Here is a 25,902-nt window from a genome sequence, read left to right as displayed (position 1 = left end):
ATTTATTTCTAGTTTTGGCACAGCTGAAGTAGCTCACAGCTGCTGGATGAAGAACCGGTGATGGAGTTATGGGGACATCTCGGGTGAAGACGCAGACTGTCACTGAATAATCACAGCCTTTCCTCGGCTGACTGAGGAGCATGTCAGACCTCACGTGACTAATTGACTCGAAAGCTGCCCCCAACCATCCACACAGTTCACTGAAGCAAAGGGAAGGTGTTTTGTGCCAGAGGGGAGAAGCAAACAGGGTCAAGTGGAAATGATGTGTGATCTGCCCGAGTAAACATGACCATGAAGTTAATGATGTAAAGTAGAATCCTGGTCGTTTATTTGAAATGCGAATGTTTCTTACTGTCTCTTACTCCTGAAAAATAAATATTACAAAACGTCAAATAATCATTTTGTGCAAAATTCTGATGATAGATATCTATTATCAGAATGACGATAATGAGACGAGACGATTTGAAGTGAAGAAATGCTAATGCTTCTGAAAAACAGCGCTGACTCGGAGCATCCCTCTGTTGCTGCATGGTGATGACCAAAACAAAAGCTTTTTTGTTAAAAACAAAGCGCAGTCTTTATCTTCAGAAATATAATAGCTAATATAAAAAGTTCACATACGCCATTACAATTCCTACGTCCAGTATTGAGACATTTCTTTCTGAAATGCTACACAGTTCACTATATTGTAACAGATAATGTATTGTAAGGCAAACTGTGTCTCTGAGCTATCTGGTGAGCCCGTCTTCCTTTTAAAGCTTGCGACTGGCCTTGTTTTGTCTTTTTAATTGTAAGCACAAATCCCCAAAACCAAAAGTCTGATGCCTCAATTCCAAAGAACTCCATTATTGTACAAAAAACCCCCCAAAAATCAAAACTAAAACACATATAAGAGCAACACTACTGTGCTGGGTGACATATTCCATGTTCATTACATTAAACATGGACGATGTATATTCCATCTCTGGAGAGTAACTCTGTGTAGGGTAGACATCACTGCACAATATTATGTTTACTCTGCTGAGTAGAATAAACTGCACTGGCCGTGTTCACTGTAATGAAGGAGTATTTCATTGTGGACAGTTTTGAAAGTCCTCATGATTGTACGGATAATAGCCAGGCTGCAAGAGACAAGCTGAATTGTTTTCTGAATGACTTTCCCTGGGATGGATAGTTAATTTATTTTCAATTTAAAGCCATCAGAGTCCATGTGGTCACCTTTTTAGCACAGACCCAGCACGCTCCACCACATGGGCTGCCGTTGCATGTGGACCATGTGGACACCGAGGGTTTTAATCAACCGTCCCTGCTAAAACAACTATAACAGGGAAGTCTGTGTGACTGGGGCTATACCGTTTCCTCAAACAATGCGCTGCACATCTGTCAAAAGGTACAATCTTCTATCTTTCACAAGATCAATTAAAAAAAGAGAGTGAGTCCGCTGAAATTACAGTACATCTTATAAAATCTGTCACAACTCCAGAGAGAACTAATACTCTATCAGAGGGCTGACTCAAGAAAAAAACTATATATTTTTTTATTCCAGTTTCTCACTGCGGGAAATGTGCCCTGTTATTAAAGGTTTCTTGTCAAACCGACAGTGTGATGTGATTATGTGCTTTGTATTGTATGTAACAAATCTAAAAAATGGTATAAAATCAGGGCTGAATCAGAGTTAAGAACTTGAATTGAAACTTATAATAAATATAGTTACACCAACATTTGAAACTGTTGTTTAAAAAAAAAACAAACAATAGGCACAAGGAGGAATAATTAATAACTTATCACAGCTGCAGAAAATCAGTCTCTTTTCTTTTTCTGTGTATGTAAAGGAGGATTTGACAGGATTGAAGCCATGGAAAAAAATCCGACCTTTCCCATGAGACTGACTAAAAAATCTTATAAATACATTATTAAGTCGTATACAGTACATTCCCAAAGATCAGAATGAAATTAATAATATTGTTCTTTTTTTTTTTGCATTCTCTGTTATACTTTGTAGCACCCATAGCCCACATCTGACAACCAGAACACAAAGGTAATTCAATCGAAAGAGCTGTTTCAAGAACGGCGACAGAACCGGTGAGTGAACAACACCGCTTCAATGTGCCTGCATGTCCTTTATCTTTGGTTTTCTTCTTCCCTAAAACAGGATCAAGTCATCCAGGCTTGTAACTGTGTGGCGTTACAAGAGAATGGTTTTTAACTTCTAAAATTACCACTCCAATAAAATCTGTCAGGATAAAAAAAGTGAATATTTTGCACGCCAATTGTGCAGTGACTATTGATCCTGTGGGGTTTCTATTCTGAGAAGTTCTCCTATTCGTGTATTTATCAAGTATCCTTCTGCTATTCTGAGAGGTTTCATAGAGTACCCGCCCTGGCCTCTCAGTCCCAAGTGTCCTTCATAAACCTTGCACTTCTAATTCAGCCTTTGTAAACTGTAACAAAGAGCTGTCACCACTTCTTGTGTGCAAAGAACATAAGAGGACTCGTGATCTGGGCTTAACTATTTGTAGTCTCAATTTTACCTCACATTCTGGAGAAAAAGACTCAGTGATGGGCTGTTCCTGCAGGATACACACAAAATGGCACTACAAATCATTTTAGCAACTTCGCCGTGATAGATTAAGCTTGTCTGGTACTTTGAAGGCGACTGATTAGGCCATCTAGAATGCAAACTCAGCACATCTATAATCTTCCAGAATCCCCAATCAGATTTTCAGCACATTTGAGATGAGAATGCTGTCTATGGTAAGTGGCAGATAACTCGTCTACAGGGTAAGGGCAAGATATCATGAATATAAAATATGAGATCCAATAAAAAATAGCCTTTTACTAGACTAGGGTGTGTTGACTCATCCCCCTTTACCTCTGAAACCACTGAGTCACGAGTTGTCTCAATCAAACCAAAATCAATCCTCCATTAATCTTTGTCATCACTATGATCCATTCATCCATTTTAGCAACTAGTGAAGACATCACTAGATGAATACATTCATCATCGCCTCCCCTACATCCAAATTAAACTCTGTCATGAATTATCACAGAGGTACAACAGAGCTGGCAAATTGTTTACATCTAATCAATAGTATGCAATGTGTGGAAAGACAGATGGAGCTGAGAGAGTGTTTTCACTGAGTAGCCTTTTTAATGGGCAGAGCTTTCAAACTGAATTGTTCAACTAGTCATTCAACAGCAGAATAATTTGGTACAAAAAGGACAGCAGTACGCCCGCTCCAGTGAGTCCAAAGACCATAGATGGTTGCCAGGCAGCAAGCCGTCTAGGGAGGTAAAACCTCTTGTGGACTTCAGACAGATTAATTTATCAATTCAAGGCTAAGTGGGAGCGGTAGAAAAGTGACAGTGATCAAAAACCTCATCCATAAACATCAGTCAGGTTTTGAGTGGTGAGTATGACAGGATTTGACATTTTCCATAGACGGAGAACTCCTAACAGAACCAGCAAGTGTAGTTAAATCAGATACATGAATGAAGAAGGTTGATTTATTATTATTTTTTTAATCGCACCAGTTGGTTTTATTATGACAATGCACACTTGAAAAGCAAAAAAGCCTTGGCATCCTGCAAAAACCAACAATATTATGATAATACGAGTCACTCGCTTGAGCCTGCATCGACCAGTCAGTGAGCAGACTGCGCCTTACATTATTATTGCAAAGGGTCACTTTCAGTTGAAACTCATTAGCAAACACAAGGACATAAAAATAAAATTTGTGATTACATAAAATATCGGTCATTCCATCTTTGTATAGTGGGAGATACATTTTGATATGCAAACACACAATAAAATAAAACACTTGAAATATGTGACCCATGACAAAAAAGAAAGTGTACATAATTGAATCATAATTGAACTTCTAGGCTAAGATTTTACAAATCACAGAAGACTAATCATTAATCATGTTTTCTTTTAATAATCAAACATTTTGAGGTTGTATCAAAAACTTTGTAAAAAAAAATTTGAAGGAGATTTTCATTAACCATTTTTCAGTGAGCTAATTACTGGAAATTCAAGGTTCTTTCTCCCTTTCGAATCTCTGCCTCAATCTCAGCCACAATCGTCTCTTCTGTGACCTCTAAAATGTGAATATCTGTACAATCCCATCTGGGAGAGTCTCCATGGCACACAACGTTTCTCTGACTGGAGAGAAGAACTGCCTCATTACATAAAAAAATAATTATCCCTGGTCCAAAATAAACTGAAGGGGTCCTTTTCCGGTTTACGTACATTTTGGAGGTACTGTTTGTAGAAAAGGGCGGAAATGGCATTTCACTTTTACCGTAGTTTTGTCAACCTCGAGTAACACTGTCGCCAAATTGAGGTCAAATTGCATGAACTGAAATCTGCATAAAACTATACATTTTGCATCCAAATCCACACTAAACTCTGCATTTACAAGTTAGTTAGATAATCTCTTTCGTAATAAAAACAGTAGTTCGTGTTTTCTCACATTAACCTCACCCCACCCAGTTTTTCTTGTTGCTTAAACCTTATTGAGCCTGTTAGATCTCCTGAGGGGATAAGGGCAACTGAGTGGAAGGTGGGATTTTCATCTAATGGACTGTAATTGACATATTGTTATATCAAAACAGGACTATAAAGAGCTCCTGCAGGTTATTTTAGCAAGGCAGTCCCTTTCTTCCACCACCAAAAAAAATATAACACAATCTATCAGAACATCTTCCAGATATACAGTGAATTTTAAAACCAATGAAACAAACAAATTATTTATTATTCATTTCTAAATCTTTTTTTAGGCTACCTTGTTATTCTCATCTTTACTAGACATTGTGAATAAGGATAGAAACAGACAACTAGTGTTAAAAGGCAAACCGTATTGAATCTGAACAAACACACCCACTCATTCACACGCACACACACACACCTCGGCCTCCCATTCTCTTGTGTCGTCTGCAGGGGTGATTTGAGATCCTTGTAATAGCTTTTCTCATATTCAGAGAATCTCACTCTCCTTATTAAAAACACGAGTTGTTGCCTGCAGTGGTCTGATGGCAGTTCACTGTCTCCTCGTATTATTTAAAAGCAAGACAAAAGAAGAGTTGTTAGGCAAACGATTCAGTCCAGAAAAAAAAAAAGAATAATAACCTCGGGATAATGATGAAAAACTAAATAAAAGCCAGTATATTAAATCAACAGAGGAAAAAAAATGAAATGCTGGGAAGGGAGAACATCTCTCCCAATCGTCGCTTCTGACCAACTGGTCGATCGGAAAGCCAATGTGACGAGAATTTGTTTGTCTTAGGCCACTGTAGTAGCTGGGCTACCACTAAAACAGTAGTCCCTCCCAGCTGTTTCAGCCAATCATCCCATCTACCTACTGAAAAACCCCACCCAACTCATTACTCCCCCACCCAAACCAAAGTCCCCTGTAGCTGTTTTGTACTTTAGCACCTCTTGTCATCTCTCCCCGTAAATGTCCAGACAAACAAACACCAGAATGGAAACCGTCACAGTTCTTCAGGCATCCACTCCCTCCACCCTATGAGGGGAGGGTTAAAAAAGTCTTAGGGTGGCACGTAGGGTGGTGGAGATCTGTAGGGAGTCATGTTCTTGGGACGGGAGCCCTTGCCCTCCATGGGAGTGGTGAAGGGAGGTGGTGGCTGGTAGGGAGGCGCGTTGGGGTCCTCGTCTCGCAGAGCTGTGTACTCCCCCAGCAACTCCTGGTTCAGAGGAGTGGTCTCTGGCGTGGCCATATTGGGGTACTCAGGGGGTGGAAGCGGGGGCTTCTCTTCCTGTAGAATCAAGGGCATACTGGAAGATGGAGGCGGCTTAGAGTCATCGAGTTCATCTGCAAAGATAATCGGCACACCTTTTTTGATGAAGGTGGCCTGGTCCTCGATGGTCAACTTGCCCTTTCGTTTCTTCCGGTAGCAGATCATTGCTATGATACCTGCTATTAACAAGATTGCCGCAACCACCACGGCGGGAATGACTGTGTGGAGATAGACATCATCTGTGCTCTGCCGGCCTGTTCCCAGAGCTGGAGTGACTGCTGGAGGTTCTGGTATATCAATCTCTCCTGGTGGGATGAAGGAATATGTTCTGCAGCTTGCTCTTCCCTTGACCATGACGTCCAGTGGTCTGAATTCAGGTTCCATAGAGTACCTGAAGGTCTGCGAGGGTTTTCCATCAGCATTGGCGAGTGTCCTGCTCATGGCTGTGAGCTGTTCCTTTGGACATGGGTGCTGCTGGAGGCTAGTGTTCGTCCACTCCACCACAATGGACCCTTTGCTGATATTTCTTAGACTGACTGTACTGCTGTTGCGGTCCCCTAGTGCATATGCCAGCTTCTTGACCAGAAGGATCTTCTTGTGGATGTCATTTGTTATTGAACGTGGCTCACCATCGAATCGGGCAGTGAAGATCACAGGGGTTTTGTCATTTAAGGGCCAGCGGTTTACGCGGACCTCAAAAGCATCAATTGCATTCAGGCCACCTTTGTCAGTTGCCTGCATGAAGTATTCATGTTTTCCCACATGTTGGACATCAGGCAGGCCATAGAGAAGTTGGCTGGTGGTGTTGAACTGGATCCAGGAGCCCTCTCCAACCACTTCATTGTGGTTTTGTCTCAAAGTTAGACGCAGCTTGTCTGTTGTGCCATCCTCTTTATCAAAGAATGTATCAGATGGGATCTTAACCTCAAAATAGGTGCCCACCAATGCACTGACCTGGTCGATGGGGTTACGCAAGACAGGCTTCTCATTGTATGGATCCGGGATGACGGCAGGTGATGGTGTGGTGCGCCTGGATGGTTTGGCTGTGGAGGTCTTTGGCTCTCTGGGCACCGGTGTGGTTTTGGGTCTCTTAGGTTTCTTGGTAGGTCTTCTAGTAGGTGTGGGTGGTGTGGCAGTGGCCTCCACATAAGTAGGCCTGGTCATGGTTGGTTGGATAGGAATGGTGCTGGTGGTCTCCATTACCCTTGTAGGTTGAGGGGGTCCTAGGGTTGGGGTGTGGGCAATAGGGTCACGGACTCTGATTGTAGGCTTGACTGGTAGGGGAACGGGGCCTCTAACTGGCGGAGCAGAGCTTTCAGTTGGTGCAGCAATAGAGGGAGAGGAGAGCGTTGGGATAATCCTCACTGGAGGCTCCACTACAGTTGTTGGAGGAAGCACTGCCAGAACAGGTGTTGGAGTGTTGTTTAATTGGCGCCTCACCCTCTTAGGGACATGGGGTTTCTTGTTGGCAATGTGCCATCCCACCACAGGGTAGCCCAGCTTGGCTGACATTGTGCCTTCCTTTGCAGGACCCTGGACACTGTTGATATTTGGGACTGTGCTCTGCTCCAGCGAGCAGCCGAGCTTCCAGGACAAAAGAACGCCATTCTCCACCACCTGGGGAGATGTCGAGAATTGTTAATTTAATTATCCATCTAATAATATGATATGTTAAATTATTCACTGCAAGCAAATACTTACTTATTCACAAAACCATATAGTCATGTGCTTATTAGCATTCATTCTCATTTATCATTCACTCACTCGCTTGCACATTCACTCACCTTTTTGGCATTTCCAGGCCCAGCCATAAATGCAGACATGTCGAACAGCCTGTTGTTGACCACAGGGAGTATCTTCATGTGCTGGAGCCCCACCCCAGAGAAGCTCCTCATGTTATCCAGGAGCTCCACCCTCTGTTCCGAACTCATCTTGGTCAAATCTGCGTCCAGGATCACTGTCAGCACTGTGACTGGTTCCTCGTTGCCACACATGAATGGCTGGACATCATTTTCAGCGGAGGCTTGGTTGGATGCCAGCTGGGCCGAATCTGCGTCCAAATGATCTTCAGGGTGTACCTCAATGGAAAACACCTCTGAAGAAGAGGAGGCTTTTGTGTGGTTGGAGATGGATACCGAGATGTAATGGACACCTTTGTCCTCCTCCAAAGGTAGACCCTGCAGGATTCTGCTGTTGGCATCCCAGTGCAGCCAGGCAGGGAGGGAATCCTTGCTCATCTCCGTGATCTGAAAGATAAACAAAACAAAAAATGAATTGACAGATGTTTTAATTTACATACTAGGAGACATGATTAATCACCAATAAGTTAAATATAATCACAAATAAACTTAAGCTTATTTGATTTGATGGGATGAAAAATGTATAATGAACGTTGATATTTATCTGTAAGCAACATGTTGTAAACATTATGTCTGATCTACAAGCAAATGGTTTAAAGAACATAAATGTGAATGAAAAAAAACCCCGGAAAGTGAAGGCCTCATAGCCATTAAAAGCTTTCAGAAGTAGAACATTTGGTAACTCTGAAAAAGTGTATGCTCGCTTATGAAACAGGTAATGTACTTGGCAGTTTCCTGGAAAAAATATTGATGCAGTCTAGATAAAAAAAACAACAAAACAATTTCACAAATAAAACTTCAACAAAGTTTTTTGTCCAGTACACAACAATTTAAGAGATTTAAGGGCAGCTGCTTTTATTAGGTAGGCTGTGGTATGTACCAATGAAACTCTGCTTTTTTTTTTATGGCATTTGGCTTCATCTTTTGTAGATGTCACCCTCACAGTTTGTATTTCTCATGTAATCTTTTTGTCTAAATGTAACTGACCTGTTATTGATGCAAGTTGTGCTTTATTTTAAAATCTTTAACAGGGAGTGATGGAGAAATAAAGGGTTGAGGTGCATGCTAAAAATGACATGAACATGATTTATTGCTGTGGCTGTGCAACATGGTATGCACTGGCATCCACTAAGCCCTATTCCTTACACACAAACACACATACAGACACACTGAAATACAGTGCTCTGAATTGTAATTTAAACCCGACTAAAATTAAAATAACTTGGCCAATTATACGACTGGGGACGTCCCAATGGCAGGAGGCTGATGGAGAGAAATGGATCACAGGGGAGTGACAATGCATCTACACACATAAATCCCAAAACAAGAACAAATGCATCCTGTGCTCCCCAGCCCCTACAAGTTAATTCTGCGGCTAATAAATCCTGGTTGATAAATTATGTAGAGGCAGTGCTCCCTAGACACATCATTAATGCTCTAACCAGCACATAGGCAGCGCCGGGGGAAAACACACACACACATAAACACACACAGACAAGGGCACACCCAGACACACATATTCTCAAGCATGCAGACATACACAAAAATGGACACACACATACAAGACCCTAGACAGAGACACAAGGCTAGACATAAAAACCTGTATGTGCATTTTCCCCTCAGAAATACAGTACACATGTGGCCACCCAGATAAAATAAAATGTGCACACACATACACACCCACCTTGCCAGGAGCTGGGCTTTTAACAATATCCCCTCATGGACAATTCCTTTAAAACCCCCCCCCCCACCGGCGAAGGGTCCACACTGCCTCCAGCCTCTGCCCTTTTTCGCAGAAATACTTGCATCTCCTTCTTTTTCCAGAAGCAGAGGAAACAGCGAAGGAACATAGTGGAAATAAGCTATTTTATTTATGTCATCCGGCTTTTTCTTTTTGCCGTGCCTCATTCATTCATCATATTCAGTTCCCTCTCTTGTTCCTCGTTCCTTTCCCTCTTTCTTCTTTTGACACGTAGCACGTATCCCTGCTTTCCTCTTTTCTGCCGTCATTATTTCAAAATGTCAAACTCAAACTGTGACAGTCCTTTTCATTGGTAGATAAAAGCTAATTTCCGAGGTGGTGACGTAGGAAGATGTCATAATCATTGGCCAAGATTATGAAATCCAACTTGAAAATTATTACTGCAGGAAACACAAATATCATTTAGAATTCAATCCTCCTGGATAATTGTAGATTGCAGGAAAACATGCAGGACCGTTACAACTGACAGTTTAGTTCCACAACATCAATCTTTTCTATTTTCTTTCCAACAGGAAAGAATGTCCACTGCTGGCAACGGAGATATCCAAAAAATAACTGAAAGTGTTGATGGCATATATTTGCCTGAAAAGGAAAACAAGAAACAAAAATACTTATGTCTTCAAATGTAGGCTCCTCGAGCGATGTTTGATTTAATTTGTCACAGAGTTCCACAGCCTCAAAACTTCAAACCAAGTGCCTCTTGACATGGCATTGCAAATTAAATCACAAAGAGACGATGAAGGACAAGTGAGTTGCCAGGCAGTAATCTCATCCTAACTGTCATAATTACTCTGTAAATTACTAAATTGCATCCTGAAAACACAAGGACGATCGCTTCCTTATCTGTTGCCAATTAAATATGGATAAGAGGAAAAAAAATAGGTGACACTTTATTAAATTTTTCCGGTACTTTGGTCAGAAGAGGAGAAAATATCCCAGGCTTCCAACAAACTAATCATCTGTACCACATGTTATGACATTTGGTGAATATGGGGCAATTTCTTAATGACAGGGCAAAGACAAAAACAAGCTGCTGTTTAAATCCCTCCTCGAAAATGTATGCAGACGCACTGAACAAGGAATGGTCTTCTCTCCATCAACTGCTCGTCCTGACCTGAGTAACACAAAGACCGTGGCTGTACAGGACCAAAAGCAATCTTCTTCAAGTCAGTGTTCCTGACTCGGTAAGTGTTAAAACAAAAACACAATAGTGCCTTTTAAACTCCTACATGAACCCAGCAGAGAGCTTGTAGTTTCCCGCCTCCCTAAAAGAACATGAAAAATACATCAAATTCCCCAAAATGTCAAGAAAAATGTGTCATATCTTTTCCTGGCACAAGGCTTCAGAGCAAGAGAGCTTGATTTTTGGTCCTAAAGGTTATCGTGTGCTCTCACAGACTCCTCTAGCCTCCCTTTCCCTCCCATACAACACACACCACTGGCAAGGTTACTGCCGAAGCCCTTCTCAAACAGCCAGGGAAAACCCTGCGTTTTGGAAGATTTATCTGGAGAAGCACAGAGGGCCAGGCAGCAAGAACGAACGAGACTAAACTATTTTCTGGGAAGCTGCTAAGGTGGTGGCAAGGGCAACTTAGGGCAAAGACACAACATCTAGCAGCAACAATCAAAGCTAATTTGCCGAGCAGTATGACAACCTTTCAAAGCACCAGTTATGTGCCTTGCTCAAAGACCTCTCGACAGGGAAATCACGTCCCATTAACCTCCAGGAAGATTCCAACCCTGACCAGTTTTAAGCAATATGGCTTTTGAGGGGGTACACAATTACTTTAAGCACCATGTACAATGAATGTTAATGTTGGTGGCATTAAAACCCCCAGCCACTAACAGATAAAAGCCTTTTGGATGATTTAAAGAATGAATCACTGACACGAGTAAAGAGGTCTGAGCGCGGCTGTCACCCCCAGTGCGAGTGCAGCAACAGGCCACATCCGTTTTGCCCCTCCAACCCCGCGACTTAAAAGACTGGTAATTAAAACGAAATGAATGATAATCTCATCAAAGTGAGGGGTTGTTTGATCATTTTTCTCATTTTTTTCTCACTCACACATTCACACACGTCGGCCATAAAGCCACCGTGACTATCAGCACCATAAGCGATATTGACGGGCACCGTGGTGCAACAAACTCGGGTGAGAATGTATTTGAAGTCTATATGAGCGACAGGCATGAACCGCTAGGAGACATTATCGCATATCACTGGCATCATCCTTATTTCTCTCTGCATCGCTGGCGTCTCTCCCTCTGCCGTCTCAGCTATTCTGTTTAGAGTTACAGTAGCTGCAGTTTGAAGTGAGACGGCACGACAGCCAGGACAAAAAGTGAAAGCCAGACTGCAAAGCAGCCTCAGTGCTGACGGTTAATGTTATTGATTGTGAGTCAAATGTCAAAGCAGTATCTATAGAGTGGAGACGTCGTGTTTTTTACTACCGTGAAATCCAGTTTGAAAGTTTTATTTTGCGATATCCTCTGTGTTCTTCAACACAGAAATACAGAAGTCTTCTGCTTAATTAACAAGTGCTTAATTAGTTCAACTTCATTTCTGAGAAATCCATTTTTATTCTGTCGGTTTGTAATGGCTAATGTGTCTTATTTCTGCCGTGAGACCAGTGGTGAAGTGTAACTACCGTCATTACATTTACTCAAGTACTGCACTTAAGAGTGATTTAGAGGTACCTGTACTTTACTTGAGTATTTCCATTTTATGCTACTTTATACTTGTACTCTACAGTTCAGAGGCAAATATTGCACTACATTTATCTGACAGCTATAGTTACTTTACAGATTCACATTTTATATGCAAAATATATAATAAGGTTATAAAAAACAATTAATAGTTTTTAGTTAATTGTTTAAACTACCCAGTAGTCTGTAAAGTAGTCCTGCTACAACATTAAAACAGGAGCCTTGCTGCCGCATGAAGTACATTTTGATGATTATACTTCCAAACTAGTACTCAAGTAAAACTTTGAATGTGTGACTTTTACTTGTAAGGGAATATTTTTGCAGTGTGGTACAGTATTGCTACTTTTACCAAACTGGATGATCTGTGTACTGCATGAGAGCTGATATTGCTATAGACAAAAAAAGGAAAGAAAAGAAACTGTAGTCGCTAAATTCATCCAAAACTGCTCAATGTATTATCACATTTCTACAAAGTGGAATCTTTAGGTTCTGCCCGCCGTTAGCAGTGTAGGCAGCAGAAGTTTAAGCCTACCGACTGGAAGTTTCTTACTGGAATGCTCCTTAAAGTATATGTCTAACTGCTTTGTACCTTTCCCTTGTTTTTAATCAAAGAACCAGATATTTCCCAAAGCAGCTGCTAATCTTTTTTAGCGATGATTCAACCGGGAGAGTTTCATGCCCATGCAGGTCTTGAAAGTGCTCCAACTGCCATTCATTTAACAGCGTCTATGCCGAAAATGAATGAGACATGCAATCACAGAGCTCTTTTGAGAAGAGAAAGCTTGAAGAGTGGGAGAAAGAGACAGAGAGTGAAAGACAGTCATATAGACTGGGATATTGACAAAGACAGAGAGGCAGAATTAGGGATGGAGAGGAAGAAAGAGAGAGGTCAAGCAAGAAGAATGATAGAGAGAAACAGAGATATTACGAGGAGGCGTCGAGTCTCTCGGTGCTCGGGGAAAGAAAGCAGCTCATTGTTGCGGAAAGAGGAGAACATGGAGAAAGGAGGCCATTGTTAGCGTTGACCCGCTTGACAGCTCGGCAGATAAGCCTCATATTTTGGAGGAGGTGAGGGAGGAGGAGAAGGAGAAGAGGAGGTGCAGCCTGGGCATGCCATGATATGATGACTTGAAGTAAAAGGAATGAGAGGAAGGAAAACATGAAGGGGGCACGGAGATAAGGAAGAGGAAAGGAGGATGCATGGAAGTTGGGACAGATGGAAAGAGGGAGGGAATGACGGACATGGAGGGAGGGAAGATGAAATGAGAATGATGGAGGAAAAAGCAGGGGAAGTGAGAGATAATGTGAAGAGGGGAGGTGAGAAGTGGAGCGAGACCGAGAGTTACCCAGCGCGGGGCGAGCGAGAACGAGGCTGCATACAGAGAGAGAGGGGGGGGGAGGCCAGAAAGCAAAACCTACAGAGAGAGAAAGAGGGCGTAGGGGGAACTGCTGGCATAGTCAAGTGTTTCCAGTGGAAAATGTGAAGCGAAGAGGAGGGATGGATGGATGGATGGATGGAAGAGCTATAGAACAAGGGGGTGGGTGGGTTGGGTGGCCAACAGGCAGATGGATGTTTACGAGGGGAAATCCATCTTACAGCCCATTTTCTACCGTTAAAAATTCATTCGTAGCCTAGGACCACAGCAGGCACATTCACACTCTTTATCAGTGCAATCGAGGAAGGGGAAATATATGAGCAGGGAGCGCTGCGAGCCCTGCAACTCTGAACCGCCAGCGTGTTCACAAAAACAACAACAACAACCACGTTTTAAAATGGAAACCTTTTAGAGATTAGAAAATGAGCTCTGGATGAGATTTGATTTGATTCATGCAAATTCACGTTAACTCACTGCATCAGCCGCGCTTTATCCCAACAATAAAACACACAACAAAACTAGAACCTTCCTTTAAAACCAGCGCTCCGATTAAAGGGTCAGTTCACCCCAACTACAAAAAACCTCTTCACACTTACCTCAAGTGCTCATGCAGATTTTGTTTTGTTCTTTTTAGATATCCACAACATAGAAAACACAATTACATATATCTAATTGGATAATATTGGCTGTCACTCTAGAGATATGTTAAGAAAATATGTTATTTTGCAATCTGGGTGAACTCCCCCTTTAGGAGCAACAGGAACTTACACGTTAATTTATAATCCAAACAATATCTACCATGCAGTTATTATATATTACCTACAGTGTAAAGCATAATTTAATTATGCATTAATGGCACCATAAAACCTACAGTGCATATCCAAAACTCTGCACACTTCCAGTTCAAGTCCAAAATAAAAGCACAACAGTAGAACTCGTCTTATGAGATAGTGACTGGATAGTATTAAAGTTGAATGGAAATGCATATTCCCCGAGACCAAATACGTTCCAGGAAAAATATACCCTTTCTATTAAAAGGCCGTATTGTAGGACGGTGCGGTGTCAGACATCCACAGGAATCAGTTGCATGAGGAAGAAATTATGGGCTGCGGGACTTTAAGACACAGAGTCATTAAAATGTTTGGGACTGCTGCGCACTAAAAGAGAAAACTTTGCTCACAATCACAGATATTCACTCGAGGAAACGACTCCCGATACACCGGGGAGAGCGAACAATCACGTGCGTGTGCGTGCATTAATTCACACGCGTGCACACACACACACACACACACACTCTGAACCACAAATACACCCCTATTACAGAGCCATTAAAGTGTAATGATGGAGAGGGCTTTTAGCTATAAAACCTGTCTTAAAGTAGGTTCTCTCTCTCTCTCCGTCTACTGCGCGCACACACACACACACACACACACACACACACTTGTACTTCTAAACTTGTGAGGATTCTCATTGACATAATGCATTCCCCAACCTTAATGTAAACCTAATTCTGAACCCTCAAACAGCCCTTTGAAGGTCTGTCGAAAAGTGAGGACCGGCCAAAACGTCTAAAACTCAAATTGGTCCTCACAAAGATGTAAGTACAAGTACACACACACACACACACACACACACACACACACACACACACACACACACACACACACACACACACTGTGGTAAACCTGGTTGCCAAAGCCTGCAGCAAAACTCATAAAGCTCTCCCCCATTCTTCTTCTACGTCTCTCTACCTCTCTCTCTCTGTCGTGGCTGCTAACAATGAAAGGCTGCTCAGGAGCCAACAGAAGCTGGCCATTGTTCGATTCCAGCTGTGTGGGTGAGAAATTGAGAGAGAAGTGTGTGTGTGTGTGTGTGTGTGTGTGTGTGTGTGTCATGCTGACCACGCAAGAGCAAAAAAAGAAATCTTGAGTGTGAATGTGTGAAGGCAAAACACAGGGAGGCAGCGCATGTGAGAGAAGAGGACAATGATTGTAGAAAAGTGTGTGTGTGTGTGTGTGTGTGTGTGTGTGTGTGTGTGTGTGTGTGTGTGTGTGTGTTTTGTTCTGACAAGGACAACTGGAAGGCAAGTGAGGAGACGAGCACACAGCTTGCTGCCTATGCAGCAGTCGTCCAAGGAGCGGTCTTGGCTTAGCAAACACAACGCTACCTCACTTCCTGCTGTGCTACGCTGGACGCTGGGAGTAAGAAAAATAAAGCAGAGTGTAAACAAAGTCCTGGGGAGACAGATGTGTGTGTGTGAGTGTGTGTGAAAGAGAGAGAGAGAGAGGAGAGGAAGTGAGCTGGAAGGGCCCAGAGATACTGAAAGATAGCGTGAACGACACACTGTATATACTGTATCTACATATGTGTGTGCGTGTGTGTATATTTGTACGACCCCTGCTTGGAACAATAACACTGAGCGTGTGTGTGTGTGTGTGTGTGTGTGTTATCTCCGTGTCAGCGTGGTGTGGCTCGTTTTCCGCAGACTCTCAGCTTCAGCTCTGACTAATGCTGCAGCTCCACCAGAATTACTCACTATTATCAGCACACACACACACACACACACACCAAATATCCTCACCAGTAGAAAATGTTCTACTGTATTTTTGCTCTTACTAACAGCATGTACACACAGGTACACACACCTACATACCCACACAGCTGTTGCCCACACAAACGCAATTTCATTTCCTAAGCATAGAGACTGGTGCAAATTTCTACAAGTCATCCGTCCGTTAGAACAAATCGGTCTGTTCTCTAAATTCGTCCTCTGTAGTGAGAGAAGCTGCAGCGCACAGACAAACCAAGATCTCCAGCAAACAGCAAACGAAGGAGTGACAGTTCTCCTCTGCTGTCATCAGTGTGTGTTTCTGTTCTGTAACAGACCAAAGTAGGGTTGCAAATAACGATTGTTTAAATTATTGATTATTATGACGATCATTTTCTCGATTATTGTCATTGACTTACGGTCCATCACTGACCTGCCTTTGTTCAACGCCAAACTTATTTAGAATAGCTTTAACACTTCTCTTTATCTTAATGTTGTAACGTGCTCTGCTGACCTGTTTGAACTTTTATAATTATTTGTTATTATCATTATTATTTTTTTATCTTGTTCTTAATGTTGTACAGCACTTTGGTTCAGTTTCGGTTGTTGGAAGGTGCTATAGAAATAAAGTTTGATTGATTGATTGATTGATTAATTCATTGTTTGATCTGTAAAACTGTGAAAAATGCCCGTCCCAATGTCCTGCAGTCCAACGTGTCCTATCAACAGTCCAAAACCAAGAGAACGTTTAGTTTACTGTCACATAAAACTAAGAAACGCAGCAAATCTTCAGAACTGAGAAGCTGAAGTGACGTAATGTTTGAATACTTTTACACAAAACGATTGATTGCTTATCAAAATGGTTGCAGATTAAGAAGAATCACAATCCCTTTACATTTTACTGTAACTGCAAAGTCAATGTACACAGACTTGTCTTGGTGCGGAGACACGTCAGCAGCTCCCTGACGTACTTTTCTTAAAAAAAACGACAGGACCTCGCGGAAGGTGAAGTAAGAGAAAACTGCACACTCAGCGCTAAATGTCGTATACTTCTGTATGAGCAGCGGAGTACAGTGTGATGCACGAGACAGCGTTGTGAGAAGCAAGACGAGTAGAAAAATATAGAGCTGCGGGCCAAATCAGAACACTGTTAAATCCATTGTGACACAGCGACAACGGGGGAAAAATGGAGACAATTAAGCACACTTCATCCAGAGTGAAGTTACCATCATTTCTTCTGAGATGCGAATAAAAAGAACTCAACTACAATTCAGTGTACTCCTCCTCACGACGAGATGTTTGGCAGACTGACTTTCCCTCCAACTGTAACCTGACAGAGTGAGTGCATCCTTTAAGAATCATTTCTCCTCCTCATGAACAGCTCCGCCAAGCTTTCGTTTGTCCCTAGGTCAGCAATTATCCCCTTTTTCTTTGATGCTGCGTGAATAAAACATTAGCTGTCTTGAGATATAGTTGCTCAGGGATAATGAGAGACATGATATAGACGGGGCCTTTTTTTTTTTTTTTTTTCTTGAAGTGGAGGAGATGCATGCAGGGCTGCTGCTGAAGAGGAGATGGAGGCCGGTCACTCTGAACAAAATCAATGCAGTTCGAGGTGAATAACGTGGAGAGTTTCATTCCAGACTGAGATTTAAAGGCTTTGAACCTCACGACTCCTGTAAGAACAATTATACTGTACAAAAATAGCTTGATGCTGTGTTGAACGCAGCTGTGTAGCTTCACTCGTGTGTTCAGCCTGGCACTCTGTGTATTGTTACGCCGGTGATGATCAACAAACCGCCCCGTGTAGAACTGCCTTAATAGGCCAATCTATAATCGCAGCGTCCAGCATCTAAATATAATCTGCTACTGTAACCTTCACACACCAAATATGGCTTGGCTCACTAAGCCTGGATAACCAATGAAAGCAGCCGGCTGCGCTGCAACTCCACCTCCCCTTTGGGTGACAACCAAGCATGCTGGAGGATACTGGCCAGTCCAAAACCTGTGGTTGCTAGGCTACCAAAGGACACACCACAACAACATCAGGAGGCTTCCTCTGCAGTGGTGAACGGACACAAGAAGTATCTACTTTTACTCTCTTTTTGGAAACTTAAACCTCCGAATTAGCTCCTTTTTTCCCTCCTTCCTCTTTCTTACTTTTCTTTTGCAGGTTAGGGAGTCAAACAGTGGCAGTTTGGCAGTAATTATGTGTGCTAAAGGTCAAATGGAAATTATTCCCTGAAATCCAACACTGACATGAAGCCATCAACAGCGAAATAGCCTTCTACCATTTACAGAAGGGAATGTTTTTCAGTGGGAGTGTATCAAATACACAACCCTGAGCTAAAACTAAGAAACACCAAATTATGAATGAATTTATGGGAGCATATAATTTGGAACACATGAATCAAAAAGCCTGCTGTATGTTTAATTACATAGCAACATGGCCACCACCGTTCTGGTGCCAGTAAACCGATCGCAGCATGCTAGCTTACAGCTAGGGTGACTCATATGTTCTGGTGTGTGTGTGTTTTATCTTTGGGCTGCCTCCTCCCTCCTGCTCTCTTAATACCAGTTTTCCACTGCTACCCTGCCAGCTAACAGCTATGGAGCTACAGGGGCTTACAGGGCCAGCCTCTCTGTGAAAAGCTTTGTTTTCTTCATGCAGGACAGCAGAGAGGCAGATGATAAAGAGTGACAACAATACTTTCAGAGCCTTGAGAATCTGAATGGAAAGTTTTGAAAAAGGTTTTGGAAGCTAAACTGCAAAGTAAACAGAAAGAGAGAGAAATAACAGAAGGATAGCTGTGGTTTTAAAAAAAGGACAGAGTTTTGTAAAAGGAGAAAAATATAGAGAAGAGAAAGAAGGAAAAATAATTGTTGCTCGTGTTGCAGAAAAAATAGAAAAATATGCCTGTGTTGCAAGCTAATCTGCAGGATCTGAAAAGAGAGACAGAAAGGAAGAGGGACAGTGATAAAAAGAAAGAGGGAGGGGGGGGATCACAGGACGCTGGATATTTAACAAGATGCCATGAAGACAGTGAACGACACAAAAAGAGAGGAGGAGACGATGATGAATTGAGAGGAGAGGGAAGGACGCAGCGAGGAGGAGAAGAGAAAGTTAGTTTTCCCACCAAAATGCCCCCGGGGGGAACGGCCCTTTACAACAGCAAGCTACTGTCTCCATTCATCAAGAGGGGAGCGAATTCAAACAGCCAGTCAATGCGTTCTGACAACCACACACACACACACACACTTTCTCTCTGTGCACACACAGCAGCACTTTCCCCACCAATATGCATATATGTATGTATGAGCTTATTCTTTGTACTGACGCTCTCTTGTCATGTTTCCTTCACTTCAGAGGACCTTACCCTAACCTTAAACCAAGTCTCGCCCCTAAAATGTTAGGATTTACGTTGTGGGGACTTGCGTTTTGTCCCCACAACATTAGTAAAAAAACACTGACAGACGCCGTCTCCTCTCTGTGGGATCTCAGGCGGTTCAGAGCAGAGGGAGACCAGCGTTTTACCAAATAAACTGGTATCCAGGGCTTTGCTTTGAGGTGATATGCTACACATGCGAAAACACAGAGAAACATCCACATTATACACTGCCGGACTTGTCTTTTTCCGAGAACTAAAGTACAAAAGAAATTTCAGCTAGCGTCAGTTATTTCCTAAAATGAAAGCTGGGAAAAAAATTAATGAAGGGGGTAAGCTTGCCTGCCAGCCAGCCCACCAGCCAATCAGCTAATTACGCTGGTAATTTTGGTAATGAGGCTATAGAGAGTGCTCATCTGTTGGCCAGAAACTCCGTTCTCGCGGCCACTTCCATTAATAACAGTAGACGATACAACCACCGCAGGGTCTTTCAATCCCAGCAGCACCTGCATGCAGATGCTGCAGTCGCAGAGGTCCCACCTTTTCAACTGCGGCCATTGCCATGAATTATCGCTGCGCGGCCGTCACTCTGCCCCCGGAGAGGACCCGGCTAGAAAAATCAAAAACCGTTTCCTTTCCAGCTCTGTAGTTGGAGCACAGCTTCCAAACCTTTCCATTTATTCCAGGGCTAAAAAATATAAAATCATTCATTTTAAAAAACGCTCAGACAAGGTTAACTGGCCACACAGCTTCTCACCGAGGAAACGGCACTGCAAATCAAATTAGAAAACTTGTCTCGATCAAAGAGAACACGAACTCATTTGCATGAACTGTTTCAGTGAAAAGCAACACCTTAATGTTATTTGACACAGCAGCGTGTCTTAGCACTGTGTTCACATACAGGCCTACACTTACACTTTTAGTGACACAATGTGCCAGAATGGACTGAAGCACAAATGTTTATATTCACGAAACAGTCAGCGTCATCACAAGTGACAGCCAATGCAGCATTAGCTCACTAATAGCAAATTCAAGGACCCATAATCTGGAGCATCTAAACCGTGAGGGCTTGGTTCTGCTTTGTGTTTTACAAACCAGAACATCTTGGATATAGGTCAAAGGTAATGGCAGCATCGGGACAGCCAATCACACTTTTTATTTCCCCGATACTGATACAGATGCTTAAACTCAGGTATCGAGGGATCCTGAGAACTGATCCGATACTTTCTTCAGTTTAAAACGTGTATACCTCAGTGTGTAGAACTGATTGGGATTGTTGTTTATGTGTAAATTAACAATGCTTTAATTATCATTGCCAATATGATACAATATGTTCAAGTTTTGGTGTCAGTATCAAAATGATTGGATGTATTTTCCTACAAAAGCCCTTTTTCAAGTCTTTGTCAATAACGTTTATCCAGAAGCAGCTTTACAAGAACATTGCCAAAATAAATCAGTCCAAAAATGTGCAAAATTAGACTGTTTCATTTGGGAATTATCTGATCAAATAAGTAAACGATACCACGAGTATGACCAGACATTTGATGCCCAACTGCCGTACTTGACAGTTCTCGATACCTCAAACATATTGAGGTTCGTTTCCCAGCCCTACAAAGTCTGTAAAATCACAACTGTGTAATGACATCGAATAAGAAAAAGCATTTAAGATCCATCACATTTGGCCAATACATCACTAATTCACACATGACCCCTTAATAAAGAAATACTGTCAGATTAACCTTAAAATGTATAATAAAATAATATGTATTTGTAAGATCATATACCGTATTTCCTGTCTCTGTTTTGAGGTTTGTTAAATCACCCTGTGACCTCTTTAAAACCTCCTTCTCCCCCTTTGAGGTTGATGTCCTGCCCACCCGGCTGAGACTCCACAGCTCTACGCTATGTGAATGGATAATCGGTGGTGTATCCACTGACGGGGCCCAGGCTGCTCAGCAAAAGGTGAATGGGCAGGCGGGCTGTCACGGAGCTAGAGACCTCTCACACTCTGGCAGATTTTCATAAGAAAAGGCCATTAGTATGGGTGCAACGCCAAGCACAAAAATTGATTTGGCCTTTCGCTCCACAAGCTTGAGCGCCGACCTTCGAAATACCTGAAGGGGGACTCACATCTAAAGAGAAGGGGAAGGACGGCAGAGGCAGGGGAAAGTGGTGAAATTTGTAATGGAGGGGAAGGGAAAGCAGCGGTAAAATTAGAAATGGAGGGGGGAAGTAAACAAACTCTGAAGTAGATATTGGGCTGACAGTCCAAGAGCAAAGTAGGAAGGAGGTGTGGAGTCTTTCACGAGGACAGCTCCACAGTACTAAGTTTGGATCACATTGTCTAGATCTAATCTATGACCTTTCATTTACAGGAAAGTAGATTTTCCCCAAAAGGTGATCCTGCCGCTTCTGAGGAATGATCTCGATCTCTGTTCATGCCTCTTTTCATCTCTCTGCTTCCTTTTCTGTATCTCTCTCAAATCCACCTCGAGCCTGTCCTCTGTCTCTCCTCTCTCTTCATTGTTCCTGTCCTACCACTTTGCCCATTTTTTTGGCTTCTTTGCCCACGCTGTCAACTCCTATTGGCTCTAATAGGGGGCTCCCAGATTACAGTGTGACAGATATAATCAGGTTAGGAAGAACGGCTTTTGCCTGTGGAGCAAATGGAGAAGGGGGAGGAAAGACAGAGGAAGAAGTGAAAATGGTTTTGGAAAGGGTGAGAGGAAGATGAGTAGCAGGATTAAAAAGAAGAAGAAAGGGGCGAAAGGAAGAGGAGGAGGTGAGGAGCATGACTGCAGACAGATCAGAAGGAAAAGAGGAATCAAGAGTAAAAGATGGAGGAGAAAAAAGGGCAAGGAACACAGAAAAAAGAAGAAGTGACGAGATGTGATGACAAGGGAAGACAGGAGAGGAAAGGAGGTGTGAGGAGAGGACAGACGAGTGGATCAGAGAAAGTGGGAAAGAAAAAGAAAGGAGTAATTAATCAGAGAGAACACAGAGGAGTGCCAAAACCGAAAGAACGGACTCACAAAATAATGGCTACATTATAAAAACTAACCTCCACAGCCATGTTTTATTTAAATCTCCACAAGCTTAGATAAGCCAGGCAGCTGACCCGACGGGTTTTGTATCAACTGTCACATGAAATATACATCATATCCCTTTAAATACCCAGACACACACACAGCGCCTGTTGAGTGCAAGCAAGCCACATCGAGTCAGCCCCAATCAGCTGAAATTCTGCAAATAGCCTTGTTCAGTCATCTGTCAACTGTATAAAAACATTAAGATTAATAAAAAATTGAGCAGCAATTCTCACTGAAAATTAAACATTCTACCATTTGGAAATACACCAAATAACTGCTGCTGCAAAAACACGACATAACTAAAGTATTTAGTTTCTATCCATTCCTGTTCAAAAACCTCTGCCCTTAGAGTTTGATTGTGTGTCAGCGAGCTGGGTTTCATTAGGGCAGTTAAAAGTATGAATGCATTTTCATGCTGCTCATCACTGGGGAACTTGATGGATATGATCTGATGTGATGTGACAGGGGAGCAAGGGAGGAAAGGATGTGGAGAGAGAGATAGGACTTAAAAGCAAAAGAGGGATGGAGGCAGGGGGAGAGGAGAGGAAGCAAGTGATAGGATATGAAAGGCTGGAATGCGATGGATGCAGATAAAGGGGGAAAGAGAGGAAGGGGAGGAGGTGAGAAGATAGGGGTTTTAAAAGTGAACATAAGGATGGAGGGAGGGGGAACGAGAGAAGACAGGATTAACTGTGTAATAAGAAAAAAAGAAGAAAGAGGGGAAGGAATGGATGAACAGCAGGATGGATAGATAGCAAGGTAAGCGCGATGGCTGGTTAGAGATGGAGATGATGCGAGGAAGGTGATGGACAGGAAGGAAGGGAGTATTCAATATTAAAGGTTTAGCCTGCAGGAGTGAGAGAGGGGGGCAGGGTGGGGGCTGAGAGAAACAACATCAGGTGTGAAAGTATAGTAAGTATATGTAGCCAAAGTTACAGAGGGGGTGGAGGGAAACAGATGGAGGAGGATGAGTTCAGTTTGTTAGTAAGTAAGTCTGAGTGTAAAAGGAGAAGAGGAGGTGGAAAAGGTGGGATTAGGCCGAGGAAGGCGAGAAAGAGAAGAGAAGATGGAAGCAAGGAGAGAGGGAAGAGACAGACAGCGAGTTGGAAGAGAGGGAGGGCAATGCTACTAAAGCCTCCAGTTCGTATATGAGGCTACATATATTACAGAAAATTGGCCATTGTGGAAAATGCAGTGCAATTAAAAAAGGGCATATTGCTCCAAATGGCTTCAGACGCGCTGCCTCAGGGCAGGTTGTGAGCAACGGCACACGGCCGCATCATTTCAGTGACATGTTTTTTAGGGAAATGGCTCCTCTCTGGTTGTTCTCGGAGCTCATCTGCAGTCAACCCACTCACCGAAGCTGAAGCAACGGTACCCCGGCCGACGCCCCGACTGCACATACGTGTTTATAAATGTGTCATAACCTCACGTGTGCTGGTGACCTTTACCCTGATGCATCTTTAACAGCTTAAAATACTTAACAATGTCAATACTTCATGACTTGTCCGTGATTTATACTGACAGGACTTTTTATCCCCAAAATATCTATTTGGGTTTCTGTTATTGGAGTTTTATAAGCTTGTTCATAAGAGGAGTAACAGGAAGTTAGACTTCGCTGAGGTCTAATTGAGCCCAAACATACAGTAAGTAATGTCACTCTGTAGGACACTACAGTATATTTCTGTGTTTGTTAACTTTTTGGCAAACAAAATGAATATATATTTGTCCGTGCAGAGACCATATGCAACATGAAATGTTTCCTTATTTGGTGTAATCACAATGCTTTATGCTCATTTCAGTGTTTTGTCACCTTCATCAAATATACAAGCCCAGTTTGTGTCAGAGGGAAGAGTCCAAGGAAAAAGTGGGTTGATTTTGCAGTTATTATTATTAATTTTAACCCCTTAACAAGGGTTAATGTGAAAAAAAAGGACAGTCAAATGAACTAAAACAAAATGAATGAAAAAACAGTGATGCTGGGACTCACCTTGACAATGTCTCCCAGGTAAACGTCCTCCATCTTGTTTGGCACCTTCATCTGGAAGAGCCGACCCACCACCGCTGAGGAGTCTGGGAAGGCAGTGGATGCAGCCGCGTTCTGCTGAGTTGCCACAGTCTCACCGGTCTCTACGGCAACGGCCTCCATCTTCCCGATACCGTCCGCCACTTCCTGGAAGTCCGGAAGGAAGGAAGAGTGCATGGAGGCCTCCAGCTCGCTTCTTCTGCCTACCCCCTCGCCTTCTCCACCCGCTTCCATTAGCACCATCTCGCCCAGTACATCGATCTCCACCTCTGCACAGACCGGCGGAGGGAGCCTGCCCACTACGGCGAGAAGCAAGCCCAGTAGCAAGGCTCTAGTCCTGGGTAGTCTCACATCGAGGCCCCTGCTCGCTCCGAGGCATCCCAAACTTAGTTTATTGCGCATTCTTTGCCTTTTGTCGGCCTGTCACTGATGCAGAAAAAAAAATAAAAGGGAGGATGTCCGAGCGGGAGGGGGGGACTTAAGGGGGAGCATGCACCCCCAACAGATAGAGCAAATCCCTCCTTTCAAATCTGCCTCCCTCCCTCCCTCTCCTTCTCCGCCCACTCTTCTGCCGAAAAGCTCTGCTGCTTGCCTGGCGCCGGGCAAGAATCTTCCCTCTTTCTTCTGTTCCGCCTCCTCCTCCTCTTTTGTCCTCTTTTTCCCCCTCCCTTGGCTTTATTCTTCCTCTTCCCCTCGGTCTTTTGTGCTCACCCCCTCAGAGGTTTAGGAGTCCCATTGTGCCGAGCACCTTTGAGATCTGTGAGGAGACAGACGAGAGAGAGAAAGACAGAAGACATGGTTAGGGGAGATGCTTTCAGAGCAGGGGGGGACATCCAGCTTCTAACCACTCGATACTCAGTCTCGTCACAACCTAAACACCTCAACATAAAGCCGCTCGCACTGAATCAAAAGTCAATCCTCTTGATAAGTTCAGCCCCTTAAACTGATTCGTGCCACGCAAATCTCATTGTCGATAGAAATCCATCATGACGGGGGGGGAGTAATCTGATTAGTTCTTACAACAATTCTTGCTCTCACTTTCACCCTCTCTCCTCTCACAAGATCCCACTTCTTTTTTTAAATTGCTTATTGGTGGGTTATTCAGTGACTTCAGACCGGAGAATGAAAGAGCCAGAGGGAAAAGAGTGAGAGAGACAGACACGGTGAAAGAGATGTGACGGAGAGAGTTAGATGGATAGATGGAGGGGGAGAGTGAAGGGGATATATGGTGGGACCTTGGATTAGACAACAATGCTGAACCAGTCAAAGCTTTCTTGGAACCGCTAATGAATGCATGCCTTCTCTATTGTGAGAGGGGTCAAACTGAGTGTGTGTGTGTAGGTGTGTGTGTGTTGGTGTGCGAGCTAATGTGTGTGTGTTTGTTTCCATTGTC

At 43.0% G+C, this 25,902-nt stretch overlaps 1 protein-coding gene across 4 annotated transcripts in view; it reads right to left on the bottom strand.

Annotated features, from left to right (window-relative positions):
• Positions 1–3,502: 3,502 nt before the first annotated feature.
• The window catches only part of dag1 (dystroglycan 1), a 50,393-nt gene continuing 27,993 nt past the window's right edge, over positions 3,503–25,902 (bottom strand). For all 4 annotated transcript variants that reach the window (XM_044219767.1, XM_044219751.1, XM_044219760.1 and 1 more), the window contains 3 exons: positions 24,474–25,266; positions 7,545–8,006; positions 3,503–7,377 (listed from right to left, as the gene is read on the bottom strand). In XM_044219767.1, coding sequence (XP_044075702.1) covers positions 5,551–7,377; positions 7,545–8,006; positions 24,474–24,911 — 2,727 coding nt within the window. In that variant the 5' untranslated portion in view covers positions 24,912–25,266 and the 3' untranslated portion in view covers positions 3,503–5,550. The remainder of the gene's footprint in view (positions 7,378–7,544; positions 8,007–24,473; positions 25,267–25,902) is intronic.

This window comes from Siniperca chuatsi, linkage group LG2 (genome assembly GCF_020085105.1).
Source record: "Siniperca chuatsi isolate FFG_IHB_CAS linkage group LG2, ASM2008510v1, whole genome shotgun sequence".
In the NCBI taxonomy this organism is placed as follows: domain Eukaryota; kingdom Metazoa; phylum Chordata; class Actinopteri; order Centrarchiformes; family Sinipercidae; genus Siniperca; species Siniperca chuatsi.
Note: the sequence above shows the minus strand (reverse complement) of the source record. Positions and strands in the feature narration are given on the sequence as shown.